The 27413-nt window shown below is 37.3% G+C and overlaps 1 protein-coding gene across 3 annotated transcripts; it reads left to right on the top strand.

The window, feature by feature from the left end:
• TMEM33 (transmembrane protein 33) lies at positions 1-27068 on the top strand. Of its 3 annotated transcripts, XM_082728791.1 has the most exons (9): positions 1-227; positions 338-410; positions 4536-4630; positions 5061-5248; positions 10091-10158; positions 11078-11211; positions 16940-17023; positions 21579-21699; positions 22562-27068. In XM_082728791.1, the coding sequence occupies exons 2-9, from the start codon at positions 366-368 to the stop codon at positions 22565-22567; spliced, it is 741 nt and encodes a 246-aa protein (XP_082584917.1). In that variant the 5' UTR covers positions 1-227; positions 338-365; the 3' UTR covers positions 22568-27068. The 3 variants fall into 3 exon arrangements, with proteins under 3 accessions (XP_082584917.1, XP_082584915.1, XP_082584916.1); XM_082728789.1 differs by having other exon boundaries at positions 21579-27068; XM_082728790.1 differs by having other exon boundaries at positions 2-157; positions 21579-27068.
• Positions 27069-27413: the final 345 nt, after the last annotated feature.

The raw sequence follows: 27413 nt of genomic DNA, 5'->3' as shown, positions 1-27413 counted from the left end.
CGCCTCTTCCCTACGGAAGTGAAAGGAGCACTTCCGGGTTTGGCAAGAACCTGCGCTCGGCGGCGGCGTTCGCTCGGCCCTGTTGGGTCTAGCTCAGAAGCTCCGCCTCTCCCCGGTTTTCTAGAAATCCGGCTTTGCTCTTGGTGGTGTCGTGCAGGTTATTTCCCCGCCACTCCGGGTGCTCTCGAGGCAGTGCTCTCCGGAGCGGGCGAGACTTTCCTGTTGAGGTTCGGAGTTCGCGTAGGGCGCGGCGGGCTTGTGGCACGGGATAAGGAAACCGGTTACCGGAATCGCGGCTCCGTGCTGACATCCCCTTTTTTTCCCTTCCCGATTTCAGCGTCCCAGGCGCGCGTGTGGGCTCTCCCATGGCGGATACGGCCCCGAACGGCCCCCAAGGGGCGGGAGCAGTGGTAAGTGAGCGAGCAGGGTCTTCTCTTTCGATTTACTGGAGTTAGGAGGGAGCCGGAGGTGTCGCCAAGACCGTTCTGAGACGTTCCACCTCAGTGCTGCCGGGGGCTGGGATTAGTGATTGAGGTGGGGGGTAGCGCAGCGAGGAGGGATCTTGAGCAGAGATGTAGAGGAAGCTACAAGTTTTCTGTTTCTTGAGCCATTGTGGGCCGGGCTGGAGCAGGTGGCTCTTAGCCCTATGCCAGGGAAGTCGGGCCTTCTTACCTCCCCCGTCCCCCCCCTCCCCGCCAGTTTCTAATTGTCTTAGGTTCCAAGGTTGAAGATGCCAGCTGAGGTGGTGCCGCGACACAGGCCTCATTCCGCACACGCGTGCTCGCGGAGAATGTCTCTGCCGGTTTTATGGGATTATATGAAAATTACGCAGTGGGGGAAGAGCAGTCTTTTGTTTTTTGTTTTGTGGGTTTTTTTGTTTGTTTGTTTCTCTTTTCGTCATTTTGTCCTTCTTTACGAAGAGAGATAATAGGTTTCTGTTAATATTTTATTTATTTTTTTTAAATATTTATTTGAGATAGAGGCAGAGATAGTGACAGAGAGCACTAGCGGGAGGAGAGGGGGAAGCAGGCTCCTGATCAGGGGAGCCCGATGTGGGGCTCCGTCCCAGGACCCTGAGATCATAACCTGAGCCAGAGGCAGCCGCTTAACCGACTGAGCCACTCAGGCGTCCCTAAATATTTTATTGTTAACGTGCAGATCTGCTTACTAGTAAGTTGTCCCTAAAGCATTGTTGCCCTCTAATTTTAAACACTATGAATATATGTTTCCCCCCCCCCTTAAACATTTTTTCCACTTGAAACATTTTACAGCATTTCCATTTATAGACACAATTTTTTTCATTTTGTTGAACCCTTTGAGAATTAGTTGCATACACAATGATGGCTAATTCATAAATACTTAAGTATTGTTCAGTCCCACAGTGCAGCCATCGCTGCAATTTTTGCAGTTAAATTTCGTTGATACATGTTATTATCTGATTTATAATCCATATTCAGATTTCCTCCATTGCCTGTTAAAGCTGCTTCCTCCTTATCCAGGATTTAGTACAAGCAAGCATTTTGCTTTTACTGGCATTAAGTCTCTTTAGTCTAGAATAGTTTTGCCTTCTTTGTACCATTTCAGACTTGTTTTGCTTCTCAAACTGAAGTTGCTTGTTTTCTTTCCCTGTATAACTAGATTCAAGTTGAATATTTTGGTAGGAATATTCCATAAGTGATACTTGGTCATTTTCCGTGCATTATATATATTTCAGGAAACATTTTGTGTTAATTTATGTCATCATTGGAGATAAGTTTGATTATTTGGTTCAGGTGGTATCCAGCAGACTCTCCACTGTAAAGATACCTTTCTGTGGCATGGTGCTTTGAGACTGTGTGAATAGTTTTTCACCTCAGTAGGTTTTCACCCAACGTTCATTGATTCCCCCCCCCCCCCAAACTATAACGTGACTGGATTGTTGACTCTTAAAGTGTTAACTGGTGTGCCTGAGTGGCTTACTCTTTAATTGTGTGCCTTAGGCTCAGGTCATAATCCCAGGGTCCTGGGATCAAATCCTTATATTGGGCTCCCTTGCTCAGCAGGAAGCCTGCTTCTCCCTCTCCATTCCCCCTGCTTCTGCTCCCTGTCTCACTGTGTCTCTCTCTGTCAAAAAAAATAAATAAAATATTTAAAAAATAAAAAAGAATAAACCAATATACTTTTTTAAACCTTTTTTACTGTGTACCAAAATGCAGGTAGATAAAGGTGTACAAAATAAAATGAACAGATAAGTGATTTATTACAAAATATCCACCCAAGGGGCGGCTGGGTGGCTCGGTGGGTTAAGCCTCTGCCTTCAGCTCTGTTCATGATCCCAGGGTCCTGGGATCAAGCCCCACCTCGGGCTCTCTGCTCAGCAGGGAGCCTGCTTCCCCCTTGCTCTCTCTGTGCTGCTCTGCCTACTTGTGATCTCTCTGTGTCAAAGAAATGAATAAAATCTTAAAAAAAAAAAAAATAACCACCCCAAACCAAATAGATTTCATTTTATTTTATTTTTAAAAATATTTATTTTTATAAAGATTGATATATTTTAGAGAGGGAGAGAAACTTAAGCAGACTCTGTGTGAAAACAGAGCCCAGCTTCAGGCTTGAGCCTGAGATCATGACCTGAGCGGAAACTGAGAGTCGGAGGCTTAACCCACTGCACTACGCAGGCACCCCAAAAAGATTTATTTTTAAATTTTTAAAAAAGATTTTATTTATTTGAGAGAGAACAAGTAGAACCAGGGGGAATGGCAAGTAGGGGAGAAGTGGGCTCTGCGAGCAAGGAGGTGGACATGGGGCTCTATCCCAGGACCTTGGGACCATGACGTGAGCTGAAGGCAGCTGCTTAACTGACTGAACTACCCAGGTGCCCCAAACATTTTATTTTTAAGCAATCTTTATACCCAGTGTGGGACTTGAACACGCAACTGCAAGATCAAGAGTTGCATGCTCCATTGACTGAGCCAGCCAGATGCCCTTAAGCTTAAATTTCAAAGAACATGTTCTAAAATTTCAGGCTGTAGTGTAAATTTCTGAATTTTCTAGAGAACCTGTGTACTCTAAGCTAGATTCATTCTTCCACTTGACTGTGGGTGATCATTTAAATTTAGAGAAGTCACAGTGTGGTAGGTTTGGATACAATAAACTAGGCATATATCCAAAAATTACCTGAATATTGTTAAAAAGACATGCAGTGAAACATCTTTGGATTTTAAAATGTACTTGGATTTTTCCAAAAGGTTTTCTATCTTTTTTTATTATTAAAGATTTATTAGGCGGGAACAGAGCCTGAGTGGGAGGTGGGTAGGGAGAGGGACAGGCAGACTCCCCACTGAGCAGGGAGCCCTGTGTGGGACCCTGTCCCAGGACCCCGGGATCATGATCTAAACTGAAAGCAGACGCTTAACCAACTGAGCCACCCAGCCACCTGGTTTTTGTATCTTTCAAAAGATAATTAAGTTAGATTGCTTAGAGTAGTGTTTTAGACTCCATGTTAAGATTCATTAGTGAGTTTTGAAATCCCTTTAGTGAAAACACTATTTCTAAACATTAAATAGAGTACAAAGCACCAAAATCCATTACACATTGGGAAGATACTATTTTGTGAAACTTCTTTGTAGAAGTTTATATATCCATGTGTGTTTGTATTGGACTTTGATGTAAAAATTATTAACGTAGATTCTATCAGAAAACATTAAAGCCGCTTTAGGATTTGAATACAAGATACATTTTGAAGAGAAAACAGATTTTAAGTGATTCTGTTAGTGTTAATAGCTCCATCCTTGGCAAACATAGCAAGGGCAAAGATAGAATGAGAAAACATGGAGAATCAAGTGGGTTATGGGAGTTTAATTTAGGGCCACTGAAATAGGGTAAGATGTATGGGGCAGCTTCCAAGGGGATGAAGAAAGTCATAAAATTGAAGAGGCAGGGACTCTTTAACATTTGACAGCTATATTTTGAACCCTGAGAGTATGTCGGGCCTTGTGTTTATCTAAGCAAATTATTATGAGTTAGGTAGTGAATGAGTGTTCCCATGGTTTTACGTTTCTCCTTTGTAAGGTTTATTTAATCCAGATTGGCTTTGTGTGATGCCTTTTTACTCAGCTCTAAAACCTGTCTATTTGAATTTGAGATTTCTAAAAATAGGCATTATGGTTCTCTTGAGAGCAATTAGTCCTTATTTAACGTTCTTTTAAAATAAATGAAGCCAGTATCACAACTGTTGAAGGAATACAGACAATTGTAGTTAAGTTTCTGTTCCAATGATTTCTTTCTTCTTAGTCTTTATGTTTTTAAATATCAGCTGGTATTTTTCTATTGAAGTATTTCTGACGCTTTTCTGAATCAGAACTATAGGGTGTTCAGAGGAGTCGCTGAGCGGATAGGTGAAACAGTTGCCTTAAGGAGTTTTCACAATTTAATGATCTTAAGTAATCTCTGCAGGGTTGTTAAAACATTTTGAATAGGAATAAGACTACGTGATCTTCACCCTTGGAAAGATAATTTGCAGGCTTAGTTACTACAGTATTTTTCTTTTTTAAATTTAGCAATTCATGATGGCCAATAAACTGGACACGGCGATGTGGCTTTCTCGCTTGTTCACAGTTTACTGCTCTGCTCTGTTTGTCCTGCCTGTTCTTGGGTATGTATCACACAGATTTTCTGCCTTTGATACTCAGTTGTTTGGTGGGTTTTCCCGGACTGCCTTTTATGTGCCGGGCTTGTTAAATTGCAAGAGGTTCTGGAGCAGATCAAACACAGGTCTCATGCTTTAGGTGCTAATAACTCAGTTATAGCACCATCTGGAAGGATGTCTTAGGTCCCGTGCTTTGTGAAAGCACATATTTTTTTCATTTTTGATTTTTGCACTTAAAGAAGATGACTGCTTTATAAAATTCAGTTGGGCAGATCTATGAAGGGATGCTTCTAGGAAGTATTATAGAGTCAAGTAGTTCTTTTCTATTGACAAGTAGGAGATTTAGGGGTTGTGCAATTATGATGCAATCCACAAAGGAGGAAGAGAGCTGCTAGTTGTTATGTCTCAGGATAACCTCTCCTCTGGTAATTTGCAGGTTGCATGAAGCTGCAAGCTTTTATCAACGTGCTTTACTGGCAAATGCTCTTACCAGTGCTCTGAGGCTGCACCAAAGGTTACCACATTTCCAGTTAAGCAGAGCATTCCTCGCCCAGGCTTTACTAGAAGACAGCTGCCACTACCTGCTGTACTCACTCATCTTTGTCAATTCCTACCCTGTTACAAGTATCCTTTTTGTGCCTTTTTGACAAGAAGTCACCTACCAAGTGTAGGAGATCTCTTCTGATTATTTTTGGCAATAGGAGGGGTTCAACCATGAGGGCTTCCATGAACCTAGGTTAGTTGGTTTGTTGACACTTAATTTGAATGAAGATACATTTAGTGTAAGAGTTTCTGATTCTGACATGTGAAATCTAAATTTGAAGAGCAGATTGGGAATTTTAAATTTTGTATCTTTGTTCTTGCCTCTTGTAAGCTTCTGTATTAGCAATGGGTATTTCAAACTTCAGATTCAAAGCACAGGACTATGGAGGGCTTATTTTAGTATTTACACTTTTTTTTTTTCATTTAATTCACATCTTTGGGAAATTGTCCGTATGTCTTGCTTTAAAAAAAGAGAAATCCTCAGCTCTTTCAACTCCTAGTGAACTAGAAACAAATGGAAATTCAAGAAATAACTTATTTAAGCAGAAAACTAGATAATAAATACAATAAAAATTTAGTATTTACTGCAGATAGAGTAGAAAATAAGGACACGTATAGTCTTTGGAGCTAATGAGAGTGAAATAACTCATTTGAAATGGTATGTTTACACATTTCGAAAGTGTGTTGGGTGAGAATAGCTTTACTCAAAAGGCTGGGGAGGGTTGGGAAGGAGGGGAAGCTCTAGATTAAACAGTTTTAAGTAGATTTCTTTACTACAGGACTTTTGATCTGCTAATGTGCATTGTGAGGCAAAGGGTGACTGGAGTTTCTCAGTCATTTTTAATAGTCTGTCCCCAGTATGGTTCCTCTGTCCCTCCAGAAAGTATTTTGTGCTTTAAGTGCTGCTCTTAAGAGTTTTTAAATGTTTGATATATTCTGATAAATTCATAAGCTATACATGTGTCTACATAACTATACCTAATGGAAAACACAATAAAATCTGTCTCCAGGGCTAAATATTACCTATTTAGATAATACTTTCTATGATTGTGAAGTACCAGATTTTAAATAGATTTTTTAAAAGTCTTAAGGAAAAAAGAGTAGGTAACTGAAATATTTTGAGTACCTGTTTTGTCAGTGCATATGAACTTTGCATACTTAGTCCTTGCAACACTGAAAAAAATCATAGTGAGCATCATACATACATATTTTATATATATATATATATATTTTTTTTTTTTTTTTTTTAAGATTTTATATTTTAGAGCACTGGTGGAAGTAGAGAGGGAGGGGGAGAAACAGACTTCCTGCTAAGCAGGGAGCCAGATGTGGGGCTCCTTGATCCCAGGACCCTGAGATCATGACCTGAGCAGAAGGCAAAGGTTTAACTGACTGAGCAGACCCAGATGTCCAGAATATCATATTGATAAGGGGTTTCAAATAACTTGCCTGACATCACACTGGCAAGTACATAGTAATGCTGACAAGGTCTTTCTGACTTAAAAGATCTACCTAATTTACAGTTAATGTATGTGTAACATTTTTTTTTTTAAGATTTTATTTTTTTGACAGAAGGAGAGATCACAAAGAGGCAGAGAGGCAGGCAGAGAGAGAGGGAAGCAGGCTCCCCACTGAGCAGAGAGCTGGATGCTGGGCTCAATCCCAGGACCCTGAGACCATGACCCAAGCCGAAGGCAGAAAGCTTTAACCCACTGAACCACCCAGGAATCCCTGCGTAACACTTTAATATAATTTTGAAATCTTTCTGTCTGCCTAGACAAAGCCAGTCTACACAGCAGGTGGTCACCAAGTTTTGTTGAGTGAATCCTGAGTTGATGTCCAGTGGGGCTCAGGACCAGTTAAGATAACCTCTCTGTCTTCTCTGCAGTTGGTTATTTACTAGCCCCTCCCTTTGGGAGTGTTGAAGAGTAAGGAGTTCGTGTTCCTTTAATTTTTACATTAGAGGTTGGGGAGTGGTGAGCAATAGGAAGAGCCTAAACTAGTAACTGGCAAGAAATACTAATTTGATTCTTAAAGTATTTGAGTATTAGGTTAGTGAATAAAGGGTGAGCCCCAAATCATATTACAAAGTTGTGTTCTGATCTTCGGTCTTAAAAAGGTGATGCCGTCCTTGCTCTAATGATGATAGGTACTTAGAGTTTAACTTTGTAGATTTTTCACTCTTTACATTTTCTAGATAGTTTAAAAGTGACAATGAAAGCTAAGATTATGAATCTCTCTTCTAAAAAAATTTTATTTATTTATTTATTTGACAGATCACAAGTAGGCAGAGAGAGAGGGGGAAGCAGGCTCCCTGCTGAGCAGAGAGCCTGATGCGGGGCTTGATGCGGGGCTCAGTCCCAGGAGATCATGACCTGAGCTGAAGGCAGAGGCTTAACCCAGTGAGCCACCCAGCTGCCCCCAAATTATGAATCTTTGATCAACGATTTGTGAACTATAGAATGTTAGTGATAAAAAACTCATTAGAAATCTGTAGCTTTTTTTGGTAGTATTTATTTGAGAGAGAGCACACTAGCAGGATTGGGGGGGCAGGAAGAGAGAGAGAGAAATCTCCAGCAGACTCCCTGCTGAGCTTGGAGGCCTGCTGAGCGCAGAGATAGACCCGGGTCGGGGCTCCATCCCATGACCCAAACTCATGACTTGAGCTGAAATCAAGACTTGGATGCTTATCTCACTGAGCTACCCAGGCATTGCCCACCCCGCCCTTTTAAAAAAATTTATTTCTTTGAGAGGGAGAGAAATCTTAACTTTGATGAAACTTAGCCTAGGATATGAAGTTAATGTCAGAGCCATGATTGGAACCCAGATATCTTGACTGTCCTTTCAGGGTTCTGTTTTCATTACCTGCATCGCTTCTACTGAATCAAGGCTTCAAGTTAGGATATGCGTCAAGGTTTAAATTTAACTATTTAAGAAGCAACAGAATTTTACAGTAGCCTTGGAGAGGAGAGGCTTGTAGCTTTCATCAGTTTCAGAGGGATCTTGATTGATTAAAAAGTGTGAAACTATATATACATGGTCTCCACATGGTCTTCACTGAGGAGATTGGCGTTTTACTTAATTCTTGTTAGTGTCAGGGAAGAATTGGTCAAGATATCAACTTGGAGAACTATATTAGGTAGGATTTTCCTAATCCTTGTGTATAATAGGTTACTGTCTTGCTTGCCAGTTGGAATTAGGCATTTTTGGATCCTAATGAGTTATGGTGGTAATGGATTTGGAACTCCTTGTGTTACAATAATCACCATTTCCCATCACACCTAAGCTTTCATTTAGTGTAGAAAAAATACAATGGTTCATTTCTTAGAAACTGCATGTACTTTTTTTTTTTCCCCAAATGAGGGTAATGTAAACATTTTTTTAAAAATGTAAACATTTTTTTTTTTATTTTTTTTTTTAAATAAGTAAACTCTACACTGAACATTAGGCTTGCAGTTATAACCTTGAGATCAGGTCGCATACTCTGTTGAGTGAGCCATGCAGGCACCCCATAAACTGCAAAAACCTTTTTTTTTTATTAAGATTTTATTTATATATTTGACAGAGATCACAAGTGGGCAGGAGAGAGAGGGAAGGGCTGAGCGGAGAGCCCAATGTGGGGCTTAGTCCCAGGACCCTGAGATCACGACCTGAGCCAAAGGCAGAGCCTTTAACCCACTGAGCCACCCAGGTGCCCCTGCAAATACTTTTAGGACATGTATTTTTGCCATTCATAATGAACTAACAGTTTGTAACATTTTATGAAAATACTTGACAAGTTTTGTTGTTCTTATTAGCAGCCTGGCAGAAATTGGGGTAAATAGGATCTTTTGAGCAATTTTCGTTATTCAAAAAGCTGAATGAGAATTGCATATTTATCCATGACATAAAGCCAAACAGTTGAACTCAAATCGTGTATGTAATTATTATTATTATTATTTTTTAAGATTTTATTTATTTATTTGACAGAGAGAGAGAGAGCGCACAAGCAGGGGGAGAGGCAGAGGGAGAGGAAGAACCAGGCTCCCTGCAAAGCAGGAGAAGCCCGATATGGGACTCGATCCCAGGTCTCCGGGATCATGACCTGAGCCGAAGGCAGTGGCTTAACCAACTGAGCCACCCAGGCGCCCCTCGTGTCTGTAATTAAACTGATGAGACTCTCAATTAACTGTACTACAAAAGCCCAAATATATATATATATATATATATATATATATATATACACACACATACATGTATATGCTTTTTATTTGTACAGATTGAGAACACATGAACTGTACAAGCAAGGTAGGTACAGTATCTTGAAATAATGGGAATCTTGTAGGAAAGAAATAATGAAAGATCTTTAGTTGAGGAAAATTGGGGAAGTACTATTTACAAGCTTTTTTTTTTTTTAATTTTTATTTTTTTACATAAACTCTACTTCCAGTGTGGGCTTCACACCACCCCAAGATGGAGTCCTGTGCTCTACTGACTATGCCAGCCGAGGCACCCCTGAGGAATTACTTTCTAAACCATTATCCCAGACTCTACTGAGCAGTTTCGATGAGGAAAGCAGGACCAAAGACTGCTTTATATTTGAAGGCCAAATTATTCAGGCCAGGATGGCCATTTTGGGGTTAAAAGTGGTAATATTTTGAGGTGGCCTGAATTTTGATAAAATTTAGCAAATGTTCATAATATTTTATTATTTAGTAGAAAAGAAAAAAAAAACCTTTTCACTGTAATAAAAAAACTGAGCTTTATGAAATTGTTTACAGGTAGAAAAACAAAATTTCATTTGGTTCCAAAGTAAAACAACAGAAGCCATCCCTGGAGTTCTTTTAGCAGATACTGGTTCAGATCTATATTGGGCATGATACATAGCCTGTTTTACAAAGTACTTGATAAATGTTAAACATTTTCCTTAATTGTTTTCTCCAGTGAGTATTTTCCCAGTCTTGTTATTTTCTTTGCTTCATGCTGCCACATACACGAAAAAGGTCCTTGATGTAAGTAAAGTTCTGCCTTTTTTTTGACTCCTGCATTGCAGATTGTTGACATGAATTTGAATTCTAAGACATTTTGGTATTTGTCAGGAAAGTTTCCTTCAATCCCTGCAGACTTGTTGTAAATTATTAGTCATTTGAAAGTCTTAAGTTTGAAAATTTTTATTTAAGTTTCACAAAGTACACTTTATAGGTAAATGATTATATTGCAGAATACTCCCAGTCCCCAGAGAATTTTTGAAATTTGAAATAGATTTTGTTTTTTTAAAAAAATCATTTAGGTTTGGTAAGTTGTCTAAGATCTCTTGTTCTGTCGTTGCTTAATTTTAACATACTTTAGTGTTCAGAACTGCTGCTTTCCGAAAATATTTTCTTATTCCTAGGTTCGAACAGGAAGCATCATTAAGTGTGCCAGGTGGATTGACTGCATATGCACTGACAGTTGAATTAAAATATCCAAATGTTTGTGCTCGCTTCCGCAGCACATATACTAAAATATCCAAATGTTTGACTTGTGTTGGCCTGTTTCTTTATTCATACAGTTCTTTGGTCACAGTAGTAATGGGATACTGTAATTTATTTAGCTAAGGACTCAGAAATATCTTAACTGTATTACTAGGTAGTTTGTTATGGTAAGGTTGAAATAACCACTATTTTTTTGTGAAATAATCTAGTCTTTAAAAAAAAAAAAAAAGCATGGAAATGACTTACTAAAGTTGTCTTACTTTTCAAATACACAAAATCCAGCAAAGCAGGAAAATATACACTAACTTTTACATTATTTTGTAAACTTTTATATTACCATTTCCAAAATGTCTTTTAGTTGTATTACCTGTTGGATATGCTGTTTGTTTAAAGAAAGAAGATATTTGAGTAATCAAAAATGCTTCATTATTTCTGATACTGTTTTCTTATGTTTTAGGCAAAGGGTTCAAATAGTTTACCTCTGCTGAGATCTATCTTGGATAAATTAAGTGCTAATCAACAGAATATTCTGAAATTTATTGCTTGTAATGAAATATTCTTGATGCCTGCTACAGTTTTTATGCTTTTTAGGTAAGAATAAAAATACATTTGTTTTGGGAGGCAGATAACCAAGTTAATGTAATAAAGGTATTATTTCATCTTGCTCATTTCATCTTGCTTAAATCTTGTTAGATACTGATATGCAGAGCTAGATTGATCTTAGCAGCCATTTTTTATTGTATCGTAGAGAACCTGAGATGTTATGGTAAACCTAGGAACTTGCTTATTTATCATTGCTTGTGATTTACCGTTTACTGTTTTGAAAATTTATTTTAGAATTGCTGCCTTTGAAAGAATCTTAGGAAGCCTCATTTTATGTGTCTGCCATTATTTAGATGGTTTTTCTTTCAGAAAAATCACGGTCTGATACTGATAGCTGCCTATTATCACCTCTGTGTTTTGTATCTTTTTTTTTTTTTTTTTTTTAAGATTTTATTTGCAAGAGAAAGACATAGTGAGAGAGAGAGCACTAGGGGGAGGGGAGCTCGAGCTGGGAGGAGAGGGAGAAGCTGGCTCCTTGCTCAGCAGGGAGCATGACCTGAGACTCAATCCCAGAACCCTGGGATCCTGACCGGAGCTGAAGGTAGATGCTTAACCAACTGAGCCACCGAGGCGTCCCTTGATTGTTCTTAATTATAGCAGTAAGGCATAAATAAATTTCTGTCCTGTTAGAAATTAAAACAGGCTAGTATTGACCCTCCCCATCAAGATTCTTGCATTTAAGTTTTAAAAGCTCATTTCTGGGGAGATGGGTGGGAGAATGGGTAAAAAAGATGATGGGGATTAAGGAGTGCGCTTGTGATAAGCACTGGGTGATTAAAATGAAAACTTGAAAAAAAGAAGAAAATGGAGGAGCATAAGCTTTGGTTACCAAGTCAAAAGTTCTTCTCTGTCTCTGTTAATTTGTTTATCTTCTTTGTTGTGGAAAGAAAAAAATTACTAGCTTCAAAGCTAAATTGGAGAAAAATTCAGATCAGTAGGGAAAAAAAACTACATTTCTGCCTGGATTATTGCTTTTTTAGTTTTTCCAATAAGAGGACATTACAGATAAAAGCTAAAATACCATTTGACTCTGAGTTGTTGCAGTTCTGTCCTCTTCTCTTACATCTTTGTGCATGTTAAAAATATTTATACAGATACATAGAAAATACATACTATGGGGGCGCCTGGGTGGCTCAGTGGGTTAAAGCCTCTGCCTTCGGCTAAGGTCATGATCCTGGAGGGTCCTGGAATCGAGCCCGGCATTGGGCTCTCTGCTTAGCGGGGAGCCTGCTCCCACCTCTCTCTGCCTGCCTCTCTTCCTACAAAAAAAAGAAAAGAAAATACATATGGGTGCAGGATTTGGGGGTTTTTGTTTTTTTGTTTTTTATTTTGCGTCAGAAGTGCCATAATCCATCTGTTCTCTGCATCTTGCTTTTTTCCACTCCTCCAGTATGTTTTCGTGCCCTATTCATGTTGATAGATACAATTCTTGTTTGTTCCATTTAATGGCCATGTAGTGTTTGGTCATATGCTGCATTTTATTACCTGTTCCATGTTGATGGAGAAACATGTGTTTCCAGAGTTTTGTTTTTCTAAATATTGATGGATGAACATCTTTTTATCTTCTTAAAAATTTTTTTTTATTTATCTTAAATAGTCTCTACTCCCAATGTGGATCTCAAACCCCGAGATCAAGAGTTGTATGCTGCTTTGACTGAGCCCTCTTTTTACCTTTCTGCTTATATTTTTGTGCATGTGTTTTCTCTAACCTAGAACTGGTTTTGCTGAGGCTAAGCTAAGTGCATTTTATACTTAATAGACCATGCCAGACTTTAAGATGTCTGTATTTGCCGTTTTCCATGATCTCATTAACGCAAAAAACTTATTTTTTATGAAATATTTCATTTTAGTGTGCATTGCCTTAATGAGTGAGATTTTTGCATGTCTGACTCTTTAGCAGTCTGTAAGCCAGTAACAGTTTTATAGATTTCCTCATAAATGCATTCGTTCCATTCTTTTAAGTAATGTTTTTCTCTGGAAACTCCAGGATCACCACCTGTTGCTCAGGCTGTAGGATCATAAGTTAGGTAATATAATCTAAATAAAGTCTGAAATGGTAGAGTGGAAAGACTTATTGGGCGTTAGAGACCTGGATTCTAGTTGATGTGATCATTAACTTAGCCTTTTGAGCATTGATTTTTTTTTTTTTTTCACATTTAAAAAACTTAAACCTTGGGGCGCCTGGGTGGCTCAGTGGGTTAAGCCTCTGCTTTCGGCTCAGGTCATGATCCCAGGGTCCTGGGATCGAGCCCCACATCGGGCTCTCTGCTCAGCAGGGAGCCTGCTTCCCCCTCTCTCTCTGCCTGCTGCTCTGACTACTTGTGATCTGTCAAATAAATAAATAAAATCTTAAAAAAAAAAAAAACCTTAAACTGATTTTAATTTTCAAGATTATTGTAAAAGAGATGAGAATTTACCAGAGATATTTAAAGAGAGAAATCACCTTGTTATTTTAAAAGTCTAACATAAGATTATAAGCTTTCCCTCATAGGAAAAGCTCTTGATGATTTAATATCATTCGCATATAACACAAACTATAAAATTAACTTGAAGTCATTATTCCTTAGATGGTCCGTCCATGATAGAAAGACAATCTAGGGGCGCCTGGGTGGCTCAGTGGTTAAGCCGCTGCCTTCGGCTCAGGGTCCTGGGATTGAGTCCCACATTGGGCTCTCTGCTTAGCGGGGAGCCTGCTTCCCTCTCTCTCTCTCTGCCTGCCTCTCGGTCTGCTTGTGATCTCTCTCTGTCAAATAAATAAATAAAATCTTTAAATAAAAAAAAGACAATCTAATATTAGAAGCCTTCATTACGTTATATTTTTCTGAGCAATGCTTCAAGCTTTGTATTTAAAAATGAAGGTAAAGTCTGTGAGTTTATCTTATGTATACATGGACATGAGTGTAAAAAAAGATAAGAGGATGAGATCTTGTAGCTTTATTCGTTAGTAGAGAGCTTGTTACATAATAGTAATGCTAAGGTGAACTGGTTGAAGCTAAAAAAAAGCACGAGGGAAATTTATGTGTTGTGCTGGGGATAATCCTCAAGATAAAGAAAATTTAGAAATTTGTTAAAGGGCGCCTGAGTGGCTCAGTTGGCTGAGTGGCTGCCTTCGGCTCAGGTCACGATCCCAGGTTCCGCAACGGGCTCCCTGCTCAGTGGAGTCTGCTTCTCCCTCTTTCTCTGCCTGCTGCTCTGCCTGCCGCTCTGCCTACTTGTGCTTTCTCTCTCTCTCTCAAATAAATAAATAAAATCTTTAAAAAAAAAATTTTTTTTATTAAGAACTGTGTAGGGTGTTCCCTTTTATATTTTGGGATGTGTTTGTATATTTAAGGGCATATGAATGTTTTTTTCTGCTTCAGTTTCTTCATCTTTGAAATGGGAGTGATAATGCCACTTCTCTCTTGGAATTGTTAAATGGATTCAGTGCATTGTATAGTGAGCACTGTATCAGTGTCAGTCATTATATGCCCTTGTGCGAGGGAATTTTTGGAAGGATTAATATTAGAGACTGAGCTGTAATTCTGAGGAAGGAGCTAACTTGGATGATGGAAAATTTTTCATTGAATATTCCTTTCTGTATTTTCCTTTTTTTAAAATTTTTAAATTAAAATTTTTTAATTTTTAAATTAAAAAAAATTATTTATTTATTTGACACAGAGAGAGAGATTACAGTTAGGCAGAGAGTCAGGCAGAGAGAGAAGGGGAAGCAGGCTCCCCGCCGAGCAGAGAGCCTGATACAGGGCTCGATCCCAAGACCCTGAGACTATGACCTGAGCCAAAGGCAGAGGCTTAACCCACTGAGTCACCCAGGCATTCTTGTATTTTTTTTAGTATGTGTATTTTTCAATTTGAAGAGTTAAAGATTTGTCACAGGAGTTTTTGGGGAAAGTGGATGTGACATTTAGTTTAGTGATTAGTTTGTAACCACAAATTTTTATTATGAAAGTAATATCTCAGTTCAGAAGAAAAGGTAAAAATTAAGTTTAAAAACCACGTTAGCATCTTTAATGTATTTCTTCAAAAAGTTTTAATATAGAATTATAATATGTATAGTTTTATGCTCTGCATTCTTCAAGGTTGCTGTGTGGTTTTCATAATCAAGACTTTACATAGTTGCATATTAACTCTATCAAATAAAGGTAATATATATAGCCTTGCTATTATCTATCCAAATAGTGATGCATTTAATTTGTAATTATTGCTGGCAAATGTCTTAATCCAGATGGTCTTTCTAGGAAGAAATTCTTGACTTAGAATTTCATAAATATATATATGGCTCTTAGGTATTAAAATTATGTTTAACCAAGCAAAATAGTAGAATAAGCTATGTGAATTTACTAGGGAACCTGTGTGATTTTATTAGCTTTTTTGTTTATATAAAATGAACTGGGGCACCTGGGTAGCTCAGTGGGTTAAAGCCTCTGCCTTCAGCTGGGGTCATGATCCCAGGGTCCTGAGATCAAGTTCCGCATCAGACTTCCCTGCTCTGTGGGGAGCCTGCTTTCCCCCCTCTCTCTCTGCCTGCCTCTCTGCCTACTTTTGATCTCTGTCAAATAAATAAATAAAATCTTAAAAAAAAAATAAGTAAAATGAACCACTTTTCATTTGCTATGTTGTAAAGTTTCAGAATTTGATAATCAGTTATTAGTGGTAATTATGGAAGCATTTATACATTTTCTTCTTTTGAAAGATTTTATTTATTTGAGAGAGAGATGGGGGAGGGAGAAGGAGAGGGAGAGGGACAAGCAGACTCCCTCCTGAGTGGGGAGTGCAACAGGGAGAGTTGGGACCAATCCCAGGACCCTGAGATCATGACCTGAGCTGAAGTCAGAGGCTTAACCTTCTGAGCCACCCGGGCACCTGTATACATTTTCTGGTTCATTTAATAGCATTTAAAGTTTTTAAAAGTAATATATACATAAATACATGTTTATAAAAATTTAAGCAATAACATTTTACTTGTTAGCAATCACATATATTCTTTTATTTCTTTTTCTTTTTCTTTCTTTCTTTCTTTTTTTTTTTTTTTTTTTAAGTAAGCTCTCTGTTCAACATGGGGCTTGAACTTAAAAACTCCAAGATGAAGGGTTGCATGCTCTACCAACTGAGCTAACCAGGTGCCACTCTTTTACTTCTTTTAAGAATAACTTTGATTTAGGGGTGCCTGGCTGGCTTATGTGTCCAGCTCTTAATTTCTGCTCAGTTTATGATCTCAGAGCTGTGAAATCAAAGCCCCATGTTGGGGCCTGCACTCAGTAGGGAGTCTGCTGCTCTCTCTCGTCTCTCTCTGCCCCTTCCCTTGCTCGCACTCTTGTTCTCTCTCTAAATAAATAAATCTTAAAGAAAAAAGAGTAACTTTGATTAAGACTTGATAGGTATTACCATGACCATTTTTTATTTTATTTTACTTAGGGTGTACACACATGTGCACCAAGCGAGCCGAGAGGGTCGGAGAGAGAGGGAGATAGAGAATCTTAAGCAGGTTCTATGTCCAGCACTGAGCTGGATACAGGGCTCAGTCTCAATGATCCTGAGATCATGACCTGAGCCGAATTCAAGAATTGGACGCTTAATGAACTGAGCATCCCAGTCGCCCCTACCATGACCATTTAATGAATGAAGACACACACAGGCACTGGTTAAATTGCTTTAAGTTTTGAGAGCATACATAAGAATTGATAATGTGTATTTCTTGCCCTTGATTTGTTTATTTCAGTGGCCAAGGAAGTTTGCTCCAGCCTTTTATATACTATAGATTTCTTACTCTTCGATATTCCTCTAGAAGAAATCCATATTGTCGGTAAGCTGGTGATTAGTTTAAATGTCTTGTTTGTTGAGAGTATTGTGAGATAAAATATTTATAATTTGTAAGAGTTGTCTAGCTTCTTTTATGTTAGAATTTAGAAGCAAGTGATATTTTTGTAAATTAAAGTTCCGGGACTTAGTAGGATTGGTGAGGAGGTGGTTGTATTTCTTTTTACAAGCTGAGACCAGATTTACCTTGATCTCCACTAAAATAGTACACCAGTAAAGCAGTATTTAAGTTTAAGGAATTTAAAGATGTCTAAGACATTAGTTCCAAACTCAAGGCACTCTCCTAATTGAAGAAACAAAACTGTATGTCAAATAATAAGGATGAGTTCACAAACGCATGTATGATGCATTGTTATGTTTTGCTTTATCGTATCAATACTTAGTCCACAGGAAGGAGAGATCAGGAAATAAAAAGAGTCCATGAAAGTTTCACAAATCAGAGGTTTTAATTTGTTCAAGAAAGATTAAAGCCTTCAAATAAGACAGAATAGGTGAAAGCATTTTAGGAATATAGTAGGAACACAAGTTCAGAGCCAAGAGGTAACAAGCTGTATTTATGACACACAGAATAGACCTGTTTGACTCTACCAGGGATTCTGAATGGTAAGTGGTTACACTTAAGACTAAAAATGTATATTGGAGCCATATCATAAAATTTCTTGAATTTCAGGATAAAAAGTTTGGAACTTATCTTTTAGATGTATGAGAATGATGGTTTGGACATGGTTGGGACATGATCATATTCTTTTGGTAGTCCTGTGCAGAATAGTTTGGAGTGGAAAAATGAGGAAGCAGTAATATATATATATATTTTTTAAAGATTTTATTTATTTATCAGAGAGAGAGAAGGGGAGAGAGCAAGCACAGGCAGACAGAATGGCAGGCAGAGGCAGAGGGAGAAGCAGGCTCCCTGCCAAGCAAGGAGCCCGATGTGGGACTCGATCCCAGGACACTGGGATCATGACCTGAGCCGAAGGCAGCTGCTTAACCAACTTAGCCACCCAGGCGTCCCAGAAGCAGTAATATTTTAATAACTTACTATAATGTTCAGGAATGGAGGCTTCAGTGATAGCTGAGTTATGCATGTGGATCTCAGAAGTTAGAGTAAAACTGAAAAGAATAGCTGTTTTTAATAGCTTCCTGGATATGTTACTGAGAATACTAATGTTAACACAGTTTTTGTTTGCAAATTTAAAATAAATTCATTGTATAGTAGAATTCAGTCAGAAATCCAGTGAGTGTTTTAGCATGATCTTTATTTTCATGAGCAAAGTAAAAAGAACTGAAATCGAATGCTGGTCCATGTTTTTTAGATTAGGCAGGTTTTATAGTTTTTGTTTTATAGATTTAGGCAAGTTTTTAACTTTAGGCAAGTTACTTAAATTTTAATTTTTTCATTGGTAGAGGAGAAAAATCTCCTGGGGATGAAATGAAGCAATAACGTGCTTAGATTCTGTTGTGTTTCTAATACATAGTTTATTTTCCTTTTTCTGTGATTCTAATTATCCTGGAGGAGCTTTTATGTTCTGTTAGACAATGTCTTTCTTACAGTACTTCCTAAAATAGAGCTAGCTTCAGACACAGGTTCTTAAAGAGTCCCTAGTCAGAAATAAACTTTCGGTTTTACTTGATTCCATGAGTTTTTGCCCTTGTTTTGTATCTGGTTCATGTATTCATTTCAGACAATATCTTCTGGTCTCCTGCCCTAGTAATCCATTTTTCATCAGCAGCTTTGTTTTTTTCTGCTTCTTTATACCCTTTTTATCTCTAATCCCATTTTTCCCACTTGCCCTTAAGTCAGATTAGCACACAGAAAAATTTAGAAGTGTCCAATGGGATAAAAAAGGAAATAGCAGGATCCAGGTAATACAAGTATGTGCTAATAAGCATTTTCAAGGATCTCCCGTAAACACACAACACACATGAAAACAGTGGAAAGGAAATGGGAAATATTTGAGCTTATAAATATTGATAAACAGCCTATAAAACTACATTTTCTGTGCTACACTTTTTTGTTAGGGATTTTGCCAGCTTCTACCATTTTTACTTACAGTATCCATTCCCATGTTAAAGGTATCAGTCCTTTTTAGATGTCAAGGGTAGATTGTTCAGAACTGTGCTGTCCAGTATGGCAATGGGCAGCCACATTTGATTTTTTTTTTTTTTTTTTTTTTTTTTTTAAGTAGGCTCCATACCCATTGTGGAGCCCAACTTGGGGCTTGAACTCACTACTGAGATCAAGACCTGAGCTGAGATCAAGAGTCAGATGCTTAACTGATTGAGCCACCCATGTGCCCCACATTTGACCATTGAAATAAAAACTAAAATTCATAAACTTTAGAGGCATCTGGGCGGCTAAGATGGTTGAGAATCTGCCTTTGGCTTTGGTCGTGATCCCAGGTCATGGGATTGAGCCCTATGTCAGTCTCCTGCTTGGTGGGGGGTCTGCTTCTCCCTCTTCCTCTGCTTCTCCCCCTACTAGTGTCAAATGAATAAATAAAATCTTAAAAAAAAAAAAGAGAGAATTTGTAAACTTTAAAACCCAGTTCCTGAGTCACATTAGCCAGTTTCACACACTCAGAAGCAATGTCTGGCTGATGGTCACCCTACTTGACAGCATATGGAGACACTTTGATCATCACTGACCGTTTATTGTCCACTGTTCCAGCACTGTGACTTGGTCTAGATTATGCCAAGGAGAGCCTTGAATGAAAGAACTGGCCCTGTGATTTTAGGCAAGCCATTGGCCTCTTGAGGCCTCATCTGTAACCTGTGGGGTTTGCTTAGAGTATTTTTACGGTGCCATCTAGTTTTATTCATTAGTCATTTATTCAGAAGACAGTGATTGTGTGTTGGTGAAGTCTGAGTTCTGGCACGTGGGTGCCTGAAAAAGTGCATGTTGCTGGAGTTACTGACGTATATAGGGGAGTTCTGAAGATCAGTGCTTCAAAGGGAAGACGGACAAGATCATGAAAGGGTTTGGAATTTATTTCAAGATAGGAAGAGCATTTGGAGTTCATAAGATGGAGGGGTTGAGAAGATGATGAGATCTGATTTAGAAGTATTCCAGAAAATGCATTACATCCTCAGCAAGAGGAAGAATGGACCACTTTGGAGACTGGGAGAGTAGTTCAGAGCCTGAACTAATTCTGTGTAAAATAAAAGAGATAAATTTGAAAGATTTAGCAGGTTGGAGCTTAGGATTTGGGGAAGACTAAGATAAGGAAGCCCAACACAGGATACAGAAGGGTAGAACAGGAATTGTCTGTGTGCAGGATGAGTCAGCAGATAAAGTGAAAACTCAAAAGTGAATAATGAAAATTACTTCTGGTGGTATATCAGAATCTCTTGTAAATTACAGTTCTACCAACATACATGATTTTGTGTCTGTTAGCCTATACAATGTATGTGTGGTGTGTACAGTATGTAATAAAGAGTCCTTTGGAGGCAGCAAGCACAATGTGTTTCGGGCATAAATTTGCAACACAACTGGAATATAGGGGTCGTGGCAGAGAGTGGGAGAGGAGATGAAGCAGAAAATTCGATTAAGACCAGATTCTGGAGGGCATTTGATGTTAAAGAGTTGGACTTAAAGTCTGAAGGTAGACAAGAACTGGTTTGATCAGTGGGATGATCCAACTGGGAAGTGGCCTTTCTTGAGTAACTTCTGTGCTGTCTCACTCAAATTACTCTACAGCTGACTCCCATGAGTACATATGCCTGTTCTGTAGATGAGGAAAGCTCTAAGAGACATTATGTGTTTTGTTTTGTTCTTTAAGATTTTATTTATTTATATGACAGGCAGAGATCACAAGTAGGCAGAGAGGCAGGCAGAGAGAGAGGAGGAAGCAGGTTCCCTGCTGAGCAGAGAGCCCGATGCGGGGCTCGATCCCAGGACCCTGAGATCACGACCTGAGCCGAAGGCAGAGGATTTAACCACTGAGCCACCCAGGCACCCCTAAGAGACATTATGTTTAAGGCAATAGTGTTTTTTTGTTGTTGTTGTTGTTGTTTGTTTAAGATTTATTTATTTATTTGCGATGGTGTGAGAGAGCATGAGAAGGGAGAGGGTCAGATGGAGAAGCAGACTCCCTGCTGAGCGGGGAGCCTGACCCAGCCTTTGCTCAACCAGCTGAGCTACCCAGCCTCCCTAAGGCAATAAATTTAAGGAAAATAGTAGGTGGGAGTGCCCATAGTATATAGTTTTCACCCTGTTGCTCTCTTTTTTAGAACTAGTTGAATATACCCAAGTTAAATGTGAAAATGATGTGCCTCTACTGTAAAGATAAAATCATCCTTTATCTCAGCCCTTGGAGATAACCATTTATTAGATGCTTTTGTTAAATGAACTCCCCCCCACCTCCCCTCAAAAAAACACATAAATGTTGATTTTGAGAATTTTATTTTGTGTGTTTCCTACAGTGCATTGTAGTTATTACTTTTACTTCAGATTCTTTACTGACTATGGGAAATCCTTCCTCGGCATTTGTTTTGTATTCTTTTTCCTTTTGTGTCTGAACGAAAACTGTTTTATCTTGCAGGACCTTGTTTAATGAACTGAGGATTGTTGTTGAACACGTAATAATGAAACCTGCTTGCCCACTGTTTGTGAGAAGACTTTGTCTCCAGAGTATTGCTTTTATAAGCAGACTGGCACCAACAGTTGCGTAGTTTAACATCCAGCTAAGTTATATATAGTAGAAATAAGCATTTTTAGCAGTTGGTACTTCTGCTAAGGGTTGTTAATTCCAGGTGTAAAACTGACCTCAATCCAATTTACATAAACGCATCTCAATGGAAAGTTCATCATTTTCCTGGCATGTTAAATCAAGCCTTTTAAAAAGTTCCCAAGAAAATTTTATTGTGCTGTGTTATTAATGGTTAAGGAAGTTTCTTTCCTGTGATCAGTGTATCAGAAATTTTTTTAAATGCTGCTGTGCCTTTATCATGAAGTACTTTTATTTCTCTTGTAAAAGTAGCTTTAAAATTTCTTTCAACCTAATTGGTACCCTAAATTTATATCTGGCATGATTCCATTATAGTAATATTAACATACATGAATTCATCATATTTTGAGACAGTATTCTTTTGCCATTCAGTAATTTTGGTTGATGGTTTTAAAAGAAACATTTACCACTATATTTGATTTCAGATTGTTATTAAATTCATGTTCTGCTGCTTTGTTAGGATTTGTTTTGGATATATCATTTTAAGAGGAATTCTGCATGCATCTTGTATCTTATGCTATGATCTTCCAAATTTTATTTCCATAACTACTGAATGTGGCTTTGAATATTTTTTAAAAGGCTGAACTGTAAGCGTGTTAGCCAACTGGGTCACTATCTGGGGTCACTGCTGTTCCACGTCAGAAAGCCTTAGTGGTTATATGGCTTTCCTGTTAGATACCCATCAAGGTACCTTTCTCAAATTGGAAACCCTTTTACAAATGTGGACACATAGATGATTAGCATTATTGGAGTTTATAGAATTAGATTCTTGACTGCCAATTTTCTTGGTTTCTTAGGCTTGAATTTTCATAGACAGTTGCAGCAGTTCAGATGTCTTTTGAAAGGAATGTAACTGAAGATTGAGCATATGCCTGTGCTTGGGTCTGTTCTGAAATAATAATGAAGATTATCCTGTAGATTACATACTTGCCCATCAAATATGACTTAAAAGGTTAAATGGAAAGATTGATAGGTAAGATAATTGGTGGGGAATGGGGCTGGAAAATGAATTGTGGGGGATTAGTGTGTATTTTAATTTCTTAATGCATAGGTAAATTTGGGAGTCTTGGGTGTATTATGCAGCTGTGATTTGAGTTGTATAATATGTTAAATCCTGTTTGTTGAGCTGCTCTCAACTTCTTTATAAAATTCATTCTGATCTTTAATTACTGTTGCATGGTTGGGAATGTTTAAAACACTGCAGAAGTTTTAGTACACAGTGATGTAATGGTTTTTGTAACCAGTTTTCTTCTGTCTGCATGTAATTGGATTTCTCATACATTTATTAGTAAGTTGTCAGTAACATCAGTTTTCTTTTTGTTCAACTTTCCCATCTTTGGAAATGTGATGTCTACTTGATAGCTCAACTGTAGCCAACTGTTTTTGTATTTTTTTAATATTTATCTACTAAGTTAGAAAAGCAGCCTCATGCAATACAGTTGATTGGGGTGGGTGGGTGGGTGTGTGGCTAGCCTCATTATCACTATATATGTAATATGATGGCTTTAAGAACTAATTTTCTAGAGCAATAAAGTGACTATAATGTTAAGTAAACATATTCCTGATTTCTAATGATGTCTTTAAAAATTAAGTCTTGAATTATATCAGGAAATCTTGGCAGCTGAAGTCATATTTATTTTTAAGTTACGTGTTTTTTTGTTTTCTACAATTTTTAAAAATCGAGATAATTTTAGATTTATAGAACAGTTGCAAAAATAGAGTTCTTGTATACCTTTTATTCAGCTTCCCCTTATATTAATACTTTACATAACTATATAGCATTTATCAGAACTAAGAAATTAGCCTTGGAACAATACTATTAATTAAAGTATAGAACTTACTCAGATTTCACCATTTTTTCCGTTAATTTTCTTCTTGTGAGCTGTTTTTACTGATTGTCTTTTAATGACCTATGAGTGTGCCTCTGTTCTGAGTTTTTCCTCTTTAGTTTCGGAATTATTGTTGGTCAAAAAGATTTCCCTAGAGGGAATAATTTCATGTTGGCTTGATGAAAAGAATCTTAATATTAAAACTAAAAAATGTAGAATACCCTGTGCTTTAAAAGTTGAGGCTTTTTATCACATAACAGGATTATATTTCTCATATGCTCCTGTTGGACTATTCTTTAATGGAAGGTTTGATTTTTAAATAAAAAACTCCTCAATTCATGAAAAAGTAAACTTTACAATTTGAGTGTTACTGGATGTTTAGTTTGCATGAGCTAGTACCTAGGAATCCCATGATATGTGTATGTACAACCAGCTGACTTTACATCTGGAATTACAGTTTAATATGTACATCTATCAAATTAAAATTAAGGAAATACAGTAGCAGTATATGGAATGAATGAAGTAGAAGAAATTATAGCATAGCTGAACTTCATTTTACTTCCAAGTTTAAAAAAGTCAGCATCCAACAAGTGCTGTAATGCTATTCTAGGACTTTTAGATATTAAACCCTCTGGGACAGGTGGAAGCCTAAAATAAAACCTACTTTTATTATAACAAGAATTATGTATTCCTTTTGTATACCTGATGCCTTGTGAATATAAACTCTATTTAATATCAGTCCCAAACTGAAATTTCTTAAATAGTAATTTTGCTCCTGGAAGTAAGCAAGTAATTTAGGTATTTAGGAATTTCCCTTACAGAAAAATTAATGCATGCTGATATTAAACCAGAAGTTTTTATGAAAGACTTAGGAGGTCTCTTTAATAACTATGAATTGTAAAGCTGTTACAATACCTTTTCTTTCTAAAAATCAAGATCAAAAATTCTGATTAGGTTTGTAAGTTTAGGACATGAATATCATTCAATGTGGAAAGGAAGATGAGTGTATATGTAGTAAGATAAGTGGAACTGAGATTGTGTGTGTGTTTTTTTTTAAAGTTTGAGATCAGAGTGAATGAAATTAATTTTGAGGGATTGTGGTTAAAGACTCTTATCTAATCCTAAGGAGTTTATTTTGATTCATATAGTTATTCTGAAACTCTTACCCCACTCATGCCTGCCCAGATCCCCTTAAGATCTGCTAGCCTCAAAGCTACCACCCAAACTTAGATCAATTTTGATTCTGACTCTTAAGGAAACAAACCTCAAGGGAGAAAGTAATCCCAGTCAGTTACGGATGTGATCAGTAGATGGCACTCTTTCCTCAGGTCATAGGCCCAGTTGGAAGGTTAAATGCCACCAAAAGTGCGGAGTCAGCCATAAAACTAAGGATCTGATTTCACCTTTTTTAATATGTAATTACTCAAAATTCAATAAATATTTAGTGAACATTTAGGGTGAGTACATAGTAATGAATTGAAATTACACTACTATGTATTGAATTATATTGAAATCATAGTAAAATATTGAAATGTTGAAAACCTGGAAGAGTACCCTATTAATGTTTACCCTATTAATGTTTAATTATTAATGTTCTAGTCAAATGGTAATACAGGCCACAGTTTAGGGCAGCATTATTCAGATCATGGACTCTGTGTTGTTGTTTTTTCTTTATAAATAATGCCTAAATCACCTAAAAATACATGAATTACAAAATGTTCTTTGTCCTTAATTTTCAGGTGTATAGAAAAATGGTACTTAAAATTTTTTCATGGTCCTTTTGTAGGTACACAAGATAAAACCAGTTCAACCTCTTAAAATTTAGACTTCTCATGGTAATAATGTAAAAGCATATTGAGATTTTTGGTTATTTTATCAAGAATAATATCTAGACTTGTAAATTCAGTTTGAGTTGCAGTGACAGCTAGTTTCTCTTTCACACCTCATTGGAATTTCTCTACGATCAGGAGAATTCTGCAGAGGCTATATGATCATGTAGTTCAATAGATAGTGTGCCAAAGATGTGTGTTTATAAATCCAGGAGTCTTTTCCAGGGTTTGTTTTAATGAGCAGCCCTCTTGCTAATGTGCAGAATGGAAGAGTATTACTGGATCTGGTATTAAGGGTAAGAAAGGAACTGCTAAAAGTTTGGAAGGATTCCTGGTAGTAATTATTCTAGGACATTTGTACCTTCTAAGGTGGTGTTCAGGTGGGTTCTTAGAAGGAACCTGGTTTTGTCTGTCTGTGGTGTGAACTCTCTAGAACACTCTTGTGCAGGGCAAATAGGAAAACTGCTTTGAGTTTGAGTTGATGTGATAAAGTTCAGTATTTTTTAGAATCTAAAGCAGATTCTGTTTCTTAGGAAAGTGATAAGGAAAAAATTGGTAGATACCTTTGCTGGAATCTAAAAATTAACTCCTACTAAAGGAGAAGGAAAGTCTCCAGAGTCCTTTCACATTGTCCTTCATAGCGTTCTTAAAACTAACTTTTTGATATGCTCAGTCCTCTTAAACTAATTTTTTTTCTTGGTTCATGACAGTTGAATTCCAGATTTTCTTTTGTACCTTTAAAGCAGAACAATTGCTTTTGACATGAATTTTTGCTTATATCATAAATATATATTTGTAAGTTGAGACCAAATGGGCAAAGTCTTGGGCAGGAAACATTTGTGACGTGTCTATATTGGAACAAATGTAAAAGGGTCACAAAGATTGGAAAGAGCCATAAAAAACTGCTTGATTTATAAATGCATTAGTTCTGGTGCTCCATATAATGGGATATATTGAACTAAAAAATTTGTATATATAGTATGTCAGCATTTCTTAGTAACTTCTCTTGAATCCATTTTTAATATCTAATATTGTACAGGTTGGGGAGTTATACTCTTCAGGCCAATACTATCCAGACTGTATAAATTTATAAAATAAATTGAAAAATTCATCATTCTCCTATATTCAAGACCAACACACATAAATGCTAATGCAGGGCTCAGAGGGGAAATATATTTCTCCTGAATATTTGAGAAAATGTGAAGTCCTTTCAAGAAAATCTAATAAACATAATAATCATAGCCTGCTGACACTAAGGAAAAAGGACCTCATTCGCTCTTTCTTTTATGCAGTGATTTACTGGTCCCTACTGATTTCCAAATTGGATCACTGTAGTAAATTATCTATGCTGGTACCTGTGAAAGTAAGCCCTGGGATCCATATTTGTTTTGTGTTCTGCTTAAATCAGCAAGAATGATAAATTTGATGGTGTGAAATTGAAAGTGTCAAGGGCTTTCTTTGGTGATTGAACAAAATGATGTCTCCACTTTAATTTATTGTGACCCTTTTTCACTCTGTGTGCTTTGTATATCTAATATTTATTTCAATACAAATTAAATTCTTGTTCCTTCATCTGTATTGTTATATATCTAAGATTTTATTGATGTAAAAATCGAATTGTGTAATAAAAATCTCTCTGGATTTAAGCAGATTTGAAAATGTTATGTTGCAAAAAAACATTTACAGTTAGAATTCAGCTTTCCATTGTGCTTCCATTGCCTTATTGTTAGAATAAGGTGAATATGAACACTTCTGTTGTCCTCAGCCCATCACAGATAATAGAAATGGTGTAAATTTGTGGTCCAAGGTGAAACTGAAAAAAAAAAAGTTACAGTGGATCTCTGAGCTGTTTGAGTGCTTTACTTCTGTACCTTTTTTTTTAGTGAGATTTATTGCCTAGTGGATAAGTTATTTATAACCCTCAAACTATTTACAATATACAATATGCAGTTGATTTATTTATATAATAACTAAATCAACACAGGGTAACA

Source organism: Mustela nivalis (genome assembly GCF_964662115.1).
Source record: "Mustela nivalis genome assembly, chromosome: 4".
In the NCBI taxonomy this organism is placed as follows: domain Eukaryota; kingdom Metazoa; phylum Chordata; class Mammalia; order Carnivora; family Mustelidae; genus Mustela; species Mustela nivalis.
This window is presented reverse-complemented; position numbering and strand designations above follow the sequence as displayed.